This window comes from Rattus norvegicus, chromosome 11, assembly GCF_021556685.1.
Source record: "Rattus norvegicus strain SHRSP/BbbUtx chromosome 11, alternate assembly SHRSP_T2T, whole genome shotgun sequence".
NCBI classification, from domain to species: Eukaryota; Metazoa; Chordata; class Mammalia; order Rodentia; family Muridae; genus Rattus; species Rattus norvegicus.
The window spans coordinates 54,881,414-54,891,082 of NC_141544.1; the positions used below are offsets into that span (position 1 = coordinate 54,881,414).

Below are 9,669 nucleotides of genomic sequence, written 5' to 3' on the forward strand. Positions count from 1 at the left end.
CATAAGTAGGTGCCCTTGTATTTGGGGCATAGATATTTAGGATTGAGAGTTCATCTTGGTTGATTTTTCCTTTGATGAATATGAAGTGTCCTTTCTTATCTTTTTTGATGACTTTTAGTTGGAAATTGATTTTATTTGATATTAGAATGGCTACTCCAGCTTGCTTCTTCTGACCATTTGCTTGGAAAGTTGTTTTCCAGCCTTTCACTCTGAGGTAGTGTCTGTCTTTGTCTCTGAGGTGTGTTTCCTGTAGGCAGCAGAATGCAGGGTCCTCGTTGCGTATCCAGTTTGTTAATCTATGTCTTTTTATTGGGGAGTTGAGGCCATTGATATTGAGAGATATTAAGGAATAGTGATTATTGCTTCCCGTTATATTCATATTTGATGTGAGGTTATGTTTGTGTGCTTTCATTCTCTTTGTTTTGTTGCCAAGACGATTAGTTTCTTGCTTCTTCTAGGGTATAGCTTGCCTCCTTATGTTGGGCTTTACCATTTATTATCCTTTGTAGTGCTGGATTTGTAGAAAGATATTGTGTAAATTTGGTTTTGTCATGGAATATCTTGGTTTCTCCATCAATGTTAATTGAGAGTTTTGCTGGATACAGTAATCTGGGCTGGCATTTGTGTTCTCTTAGGGTCTGTATAACATCAGTCCAGGATCTTCTGGCCTTCATAGTTTCTGGTGAGAAGTCTGGTGTGATTCTGATAGGTCTCCCTTTATATGTTACTTGACCTTTTTCCCTTACTGCTTTTAATATTCTTTCTTTATTTTGTGCGTTTGGTGTTTTGACAATTATGTGACGGGAGGTGTTTCTTTTCTGGTCCAATCTATTTGCAGTTCTGTAGGCTTCTTGTATGTCTATGGGTATCTCTTTTTTTAGGTTAGGGAAGTTTTCTTCTATGATTTTGTTGAAGATATTTACTGGTCCTTTGAGCTGGGAGTCTTCACTCTCTTCTATACCTATTATCCTTAGGTTTGATCTTCTCATTGAGTCCTGGATTTCCTGTATGTTTTGGACCAGTAGCTTTTTCCGCTTTACATTATCTTTGACAGTTGAGTCAATGATTTCTATGGAATCTTCTGCTCCTGAGATTCTCTCTTCCATCTCTTGTATTCTGTTGGTGAAGCTTGTATCTACAGCTCCTTGTCTCTTCTTTTGGTTTTCTATATCCAGGGTTGTTTCCATGTGTTCTTTCTTGATTGCTTCTATTTCCATTTTTAATTCCTTCAACTGTTTGATTGTGTTTTCCTGGAATTCTTTCAGGGATTTTTGCGATTCCTCTCTGTAGGCTTTTACTTGTTTATTAATGTTTTCCTGTGCTTCCCTAAGTGTGTTCAGGTCTTTCCTGAAGTCCTCCAGCATCATGATCAAATATGATTTTGAAACTAGATCTTGCTTTTCTGGTGTGTTTGGATATTCCATGTTTGTTTTGGTGGGAGAATTGGGCTCCGATGATGGCATGTAGTCTTGGTTTCTGTTGCTTGGGTTCCTGCGCTTGCCTCTCGCCATCAGATTATCTCTAGTGTTACTTTGTTCTGCTATTTCTGACAGTGGCTAGACTGTCCTATAAGCCTGTGTGTCAGGAGTGCTGTAGACCTGTTTTCCTCTCTTTCAGTCAGTTATGGGGACAGAGTGTTCTGCTTTCGGGCGTGTAGTTTTTCCTCTCTACAGGTCTTCAGCTGTTCCTGTGGGCCTGTGTCTTGAGTTCACCAGGCAGCTTTCTTGCAGCAGAAAATTTGGTCTTACCTGTGGTCCCGAGGCTCAGGTTTGCTCGTGGGGTGCTGTCCAGGGGCTCTCTGCAGCGGCAGCAACCAGGAAGACCTGTGCCGCCCCTTCCGGGAGCTTCAGTGCACCAGGGTTCCAGATGGTCTTTGGCTTTTTCCTCTGACGTCCGAGATGTGTGTGCAGGGAGCAGTCTCTTCTGGTTTCCCAGGCCTGTCTGCCTCTCTGAAGGTTTAGCTCTCCCTCCCACGGGATTTGGGTGCAGAGAACTGTTTATCCGGTCTGTTTCCTTCAGGGTCCGGCGGTGTCTGTCGAGTATTTCTTATATACATTTCGAGTGTTATTCCCTTTCCCCATTTCCGGGCAAACATCTCCCTCCCCCCTCCCCTTCCATATGGATGTTCCCCTCCCAACTCTTCCCCCATTGCCGCCCTCCCCCCAACAGTCTAGTTCACTGGGGGTTCAGTCTTAGCAGGACCCAGGGCTTCCCCTTCCACTGGTGCTCTTACTAGGATATTCATTGCTATCTATGAGGTCAGAGTCCAGGGTCAGTCCATGTATAGTCTTTAGGTAGTGGCTTAGTCCCTGGAAGCTCTGGTTGCTTGGCATTGTTGTACATATGGGGTCTTGAGCCCCTTCAAGATCTTCCAGTTCTTTCTCTGATTCCTTCAACGGGGGTCCTATTCTCAGTTCAGTGGTTTGCTGCTGGCATTCGCCTCTGTATTTGCTGTATTCTGGCTGTGTCTCTCAGGAGCGATCTACATCCGGCTCCTGTCAGTCTGCACTTCTTTGCTTCATCCATCTTGTCTAATTGGGTGGCTGTATATGTATGTATGGGCCACATGTGGGGCAGGCTCTGAATGGGTGTTCCTTCAGTCTCTGTTTTAATCTTTGCCTCTCTATTCCCTGCCAAGGGTATTCTTTTTCCCCTTTTAAAGAAGGAGTGAAGCATTCACATTTTGATCATCCATCTTGAGTTTCATGTGTTCTAGGCATCTAGGGTAATTCAAGCATTTGGACTAATAGCCACTTATCAATGAGTGCATACCATGTATGTCTTTCTGTGATTGGGTTAGCTCACTCAGGATGATATTTTCCAGTTCCAACCATTTGCCTACGAATTTCATAAAATCGTTGTTTTTGATAGCTGAGTAATATTCCATTGTGTAGATGTACCACATTTTCTGTATCCATTCCTCTGTTGAAGGGCATCTGGGTTCTTTCCAGCTTCTGGCTATTATAAATAAGGCTGCAATGAACATAGTGGAGCACGTGTCTTTTTTATATGTTGGGGCATCTTTTGGGTATATGCCCAAGAGAGGTATAGCTGGATCCTCAGGCAGTTCAATGTCCAATTTTCTGAGGATCCTCCAGACTGATTTCCAGAATGGTTGTACCAGTCTGCAATCCCACCAACAATGGAGGAGTGTTCCTCTTTCTCCGCACCCTCGCCAGCATCTGCCGTCACCTGAGTTTTTGATCTTAGCCATTCTCACTGGTGTGAGGTGAAATCTCAGGGTTGTTTTGATTTGCATTTCCCTTATGACTAAAGATGTTGAACATTTCTTTAGGTGTTTCTCAGCCATTCGGCATTCCTCAGCTGTGAATTCTTTGTTTAGCTCTGAACCCCATTTTTTAATAGGGTTATTTGTCTCCCTGTGGTCTAACTTCTTGAGTTCTTTGTATATTTTGAATATAAGGCCTCTATCTGTTGTAGGATTGGTAAAGATCTTTTCCCAATCTGTTGGTTGCCGTTTTGTCCTAACCACCGTGTCCTTTGCCTTACAGAAGCTTTGCAGTTTTATGAGATCCCATTTGTCGATTCTTGATCTTAGAGCATAAGCCATTGGTGTTTTGTTCAGGAAATTTTTTCCAGTGCCCATGTGTTCCAGATGCTTCCCTAGTTTTTCTTCTATTAGTTTGAGTGTGTCTGGTTTGATGTGGAGGTCCTTGATCCACTTGGACTTCTTCTTTTATTTTTAATTCCCTTACAAATTGTTTTTGTTTTACCTTATTGTACTTTATTTTACTATTATATTATTTTTTGGTTTTTAATGAGAGACAGAAATTATGTGGATCTGGAATGGGATGTGAGGTGGGGAACAACTGAGAGGACTGGGATTAGGTGGTATCATAATCAGAATGTAGCATATGAAAAAAAATCTACTTTCAATATAATAATAACATTTAAAAAACTGCAAAGAAAATAAAAATAGGAAGCTTACTATTAACTTAATTCTCTGATATTTTATAAACAGAACGCACTATGGAACTAGTTATTGATAGCTTGGTGATTAGCTCACAATGCCAAGAATAGCATTCACTTCACCCTCTTGGGGAATCTCTGGGAATCATTAAGGGAATTTGGAAGTGTTTAAAGAGTCATTTTGAAATAAAAATAAGAAATGTTGTCTCGTTATAGTATAGAGTTTCCACACAATAATACTTCTTCTTTCTATACTTTTTGTCTTTCTTCATGAAAAATGTCAGTGTTCCAGTTTTCTACTGTTTTAAAGGATTTAGGTGAGAATGAAAAGCTTGGTATGATTCTGTTTCAGCTTTGCAATATGTTTGCAGATTACAACGCATATAAACAAGCACTTAAACTACTAAGTAATCCTAAAGAAAATAAAAATATTTATTAATATCAGCAATTACCCACATGAACAGAATGATACACATTCATTGTTTATGAAGGTAAGAAATTTGTCAGAAGGTTTAAATGTAAAGTTCCTGTAATATAGAACAAATGAACGATTAGAACACTTCAACATGTTCGAATTTAATGCAAGTTTTTCCTAGCTGAAATACAATCTGATGCCCAAATATTACATATTTTATTTTTAGAATGAGAAAATCTGGCTTTAGTGTGTGTGTGTGTGTGTGTGTGTGTGTGTGTGTGTGTGTATGTGTGTGTGCAAGAAACATTCTTTAATTTCATGAACAATGAGATTATAAGTGATGAATGTGATGACAATAAGATCCTTATACCTCTCATGTAGCACAGACTCTTAAATTTATGAAGAGGAAACATTACAAAACAGTATTTATTGCATTATGAATATCCTTCTAATTGGGATATTCTTATTTTGGTTGTTGGAAAATAAAAGAAGTAATAATAACATTATGGGTTTGTTTATATGATGATATTTTTCAGACTATTTTACAGTTAAAGATTTTGAAATTCATTCATTCTTCTTGAATTTTCAATAAAAATAAACTGACATCTCAATATTGGTTACTTATGGTGATTTTTAACTTTTAGAAAAGTAGCATCTACTTATATTTTAAAATTGCATAAGGTCTGTTTTTATATTATTATCTCACGGTAAAATATTTTATGTTCCTTAAACTTCAGTAATATGATTCTATAAATAGGGAAGTTAGCACATGTAGAAATAATATAGTAATGTATATCCATACCTCCAAGAATATTTTTTCGGTTTCAAAAATATTAATCAAACCATAGCACATATTTGCAAACCCAGCCTTAAGGTGACAGAAGCAGGAGGATCACTATGTGTTCAAGACTAATCTACAAACAAATTTTAGGCCACCAAAGAAAGACCTTATATCAAGAAGGTAAAAAAAAATTAAGAAAATCCTGAGGTCCTTCAGATACTATTGGTTGTGAATAAACCCTTGATTTCATGGAAATAGTAAAATTTGCCTTCATAATGGTGACAAAACATACAGGAACAAATAGAATATTACAATATAGAAATAACAGAAAAATCTCTTTAAAAGTGGTACAGCATTTGAATTCTGAACGTATACTATACAAGAGAATAATTATAACCTCATCACACTGAAAATAATCTTCCTTAAATTATCCATATTGAGTGAATTATTTTGAAGACATACTGTGTATTTAAAGAAGATATTAAGGACTAAACATATTGTATATAGTAATATATCGCTAAATACACACACACACACATATATGTGTTTTTTGTATACTATATACTATATATCGTATATATAGTATATAAACAAAGAAAAAGAGGTTGTGGATCTGAGAGAGAGCAAGGAAAGATACATAGGAGATTTTGAAGGAGGGAAAATTATGTAATTACATTTTTATTAAACTAATGAATTTGAAAAGTAGACAAATAAGGATAAAAATGGATAAACAGTAATGAAATGAAATCTCCCCTTAGGAACTCATCAGCAGCACAAGCCATGACAATTGAACCCTTTCTCTGTGACTGTTCCTTCCTTGCCCTTTCATTCTAGGATTGTTTGGGATCGACATGACAGGAGAAAACCAGACTGTGGTGGCAGAATTTGTTCTCATGGGACTCACTGAGAGTCCCGAGCTACAGATTCCACTCTTCCTGATTTTCTTCATCATCTACCTCATCACCATGGTGGGCAACCTTGGCCTGATCGCTCTCATCTGGAAGGACCCTCACCTCCATACTCCCATGTACTTACTTCTGGGAAGCTTAGCTTTTGCAGATGCATGTGCTTCATCCTCTGTGACTCCCAAGATGCTTGTCAATATTTTATCTAAGGATCACAAAATATTGTTGGTTGAGTGCTTCACCCAGTTTTATTTCTTTGGTTCCAGTGCAACGACAGAATGCTTCCTACTGTCAGTGATGGCCTATGACCGCTATGTGGCCATATGCAACCCTTTGCTTTATCCAGTGATGATGTCCAATAGCCTCTGTATGCATTTTATACATGTTTCTTATATTATAGGTTTTCTATGTCCAGCAATTCATGTGGGTTTGTTAGTGAGATTACATTTTTGCAAATCCAACATCATAGACTATTTCTACTGTGAAATTTTGCAATTATTCAAAATTTCTTGCACTGATCCTACAGTTAATGTCCTTCTGGTTTTAATACTTTCAGCTTTTATAGAAGGCTTTACTTTTATGTCTATTATCATCTCCTACTTCTCTGTCCTTTTTGCCATCCTGAAAACAAAGTCTGAGAAAGGCAGAAGGAAAGCCTTCTCCACCTGCAGTGCCCACCTGCTCTCTGTGTCTTTGTTCTATGGCACACTTTTCCTTATGTATGTGCGTCCTGGGTCTGGATCAGGTGAACATAAGGACAGGATGTATTCTTTATTTTACACAATAATAATTCCCTTTCTAAATCCTTTTATCTACAGCCTGAGGAACAAAGAGGTAACAGCTGCCCTGAGAAGAAAAATGAAATAAATAGTTTCCAGATAATTTTCAGGCCATTTCTTCCTTCTTAAAGAGGGGTGGGCAATCTTTAGAATTTTGGATTGGAATCTGTTATTCCAGGTTACCAGATGATCATGAGCTCCCTTTGAAGGCAGTGAGCCTCTCATCATGTTTCCTAGTGAGATTTGGCAATGTAACCCTGAGTTACTGCATCCAGAAACACTAATGCTTCTTTGCATTTGGGCATCTGGCTCCTACAGACTAAATGTCTCCTAGGAAATTCCATTTTTTATGAGGAGTAATTGGAAATACTACTTACAAATAGTGAGAAATGATTAATAAAAATGCTCCCAATTGAGGCATGAATACAAAGTTATTTTCGAATGACCCTAGCCCAGAATGTTAATGTACCTTTTTTAGTTTTTCGATGTTTGTAGAATAATAATTATAAATCTGAATCTCTGTCTTTTGGTACAATATATTCTGAAGAAATGTAGAATATAAGGACAAGTATTGGGAGAATTTAAAACAATATTGGAGTGTCTTAGAAAGATAAATGTAATCTGGAATGAATGTAAAGGGTAGAGTATTAAAATAAATTATTACATATGCTTATAACTCAACATATATTTATGTTAATATTATACATAGTGATGTATTCAAGAACTTATTTTGCTATAGTAAGATAGACTTCAGAAATCAGTCTTTCTGGTTGCCTTTGCTACTGATAAAAATATTGACCGGAAGGTAAGGGGAGAAGTAACATATATGAGCTATAGGAATTTCCTAGGCTGATATGTGTCAGTGAATTTTTTCTCTTAACTAGTGGTAGCAAGAGAGCAAACACCAAGAAATTACTGGTTAATAATGAAAAATATTGGGCTGGCTAGTGAAATCACCTGGGTGCTAGTCATTGTACTTCTTGAAGAGTTAATATGATAGCATACAGGTGGCTACAGCTGAGACAACTACAGAACACATCCAGCTTATAGTCAACAATATGACAGTCATTGTTTCAAACATTTATTTGAAAAATACCTAAGAGCTAATTACTAACTCAAATAAAAGCTGCCATTAAATGTTTATGTTGCTGGGCTTACACTTGTTTGAGCAGATGAAATACCAGGAACTATAATAGACTCTTAAACTTACCATGTTTATTGGGATGTGGAAAATTATATCTGTAGTAGAAAGTGTTTTCAGATATTATATTGGAAAATGAACAAGACTGGAGAGAGAGAGAGAGAATATTCTATGAAGAGTGGTGAGATGTGACTTGCTGCTGTTTATTTTGAAAGCTCTTTTACAGGTTTATTTATATGTAAAGTCTGTATTAAAGAAGAAAAGTATACAATAGACAATCGAATATAAATTATCTATTAACTAATGTAAATAGGAAAAGATTACTATCTCAGTGTTATTAAAACGTTCCTATTGAATCGAATATATGCTTATGAAGGTAAATATTGCTTTTAAAAAAGACATAATATCATATTGCCTAGTATAGCCATGAAAGACATAAAAACAAGCACACATGGATACTTTTTATGTGATGCATTATTGTGATCCTGCTCCTTCATTGGACCAGGAGGGAAATAAAATCTAGAGTGTAAAACACAAACAAACAAATAATTTTTTAAAACCTGCAAGTGATAAAATCCAAATACATATACAGATTAAGCTATTAGAATCACACCAGATATCTCAAAAGAGATTTTAAAAGCCAGAGGGCCCAGACAGATATCTTACAATCTCTAAGAGATCACAGATGCCAGCCCAGACTACTATATTCAGCAAACAAAATTTTCAATTGCTATAGAATGATAAGACAAGATATTCCATGACAAAAACCAAATTTAAACAGTATTTTTGACTAATCCAATCCTACAAAGGATATTGAAAAGAAGGCTCAACAAAAAGAGGGTAACTACACACAAGAAAAAGCAAGAAATTGATTATTTCGCATCAGCAAAAGCAGAAGGAACACACACATGCTCACGCACACACACAAATACCATCAACATCAGTATAATAAGAACTAGCAATCATTGGTCATCAATATCTCTCAACATTAATGGACTCAATTCCCCAGTAAAAGCACACAGGCTAAGTGAGAGGATACAAAACCAGGATCCATCATTCTACTGCACACGAGAAACACACCTTAGCAAAAAAGAAAAGCATTACCTAAGAATGAAGGGCTGGAAAAAAGTTTTCCAAGCAACCGAACCAAAGAAAAAAGCTATAGTAGTCATTTGAATATCTTATAAAATAGAATTTCAACCAAAAGCAAGCAAAAGAGACTGGAAAGGACACTTCATGCTCACCAAAGGAAAACTCCACCAAAATTGTGGTGTCTCAATTCTGAATATCTATGCCCCAAATGCAAGGACACTCACATTAACATACCAATAATAAATGCTGTAAGAAATAAGTCAGAGAAATAGCACAAATATGCACAAATAATATAAAATATCTTGGTGTAACTCTAACCAAGAAAGTTATTTGGTGTAACTCTCACCAAGTGAAAGACGTATATGACAAGAACTTCACGTTTCTGACTGAGAAGAACCTGAAGAACTCAGAAGATAAAAAGATCTTCTATGCTCACAAATTCATAGAATTAACATAGTGAAAATGGTCATGTTACCAAGGGAATCTAGAGATTTGATGTAATTCTCATTAAAATTTCAACATAAGTTTTCATAGAAGTTGAAAAAGCAATTCTCAACTTCACAGGGAAAGGACCAATGATACCTAAAAGAATCCTGAAGAACAAAAGAATTTCTGGAGCAATCAGA

At 36.7% G+C, this 9,669-nt stretch overlaps 1 protein-coding gene across 1 annotated transcript; it reads left to right on the forward strand.

Moving 5' to 3' along the window:
• Positions 1-5,977: 5,977 nt before the first annotated feature.
• Olr1537 (olfactory receptor 1537) lies at positions 5,978-6,898 on the forward strand. The gene is given in 1 exon segment (NM_001001352.2): positions 5,978-6,898. A coding segment is annotated over 1 exon segment (921 nt).
• The last annotated feature ends 2,771 nt before the right edge of the window (positions 6,899-9,669 follow it).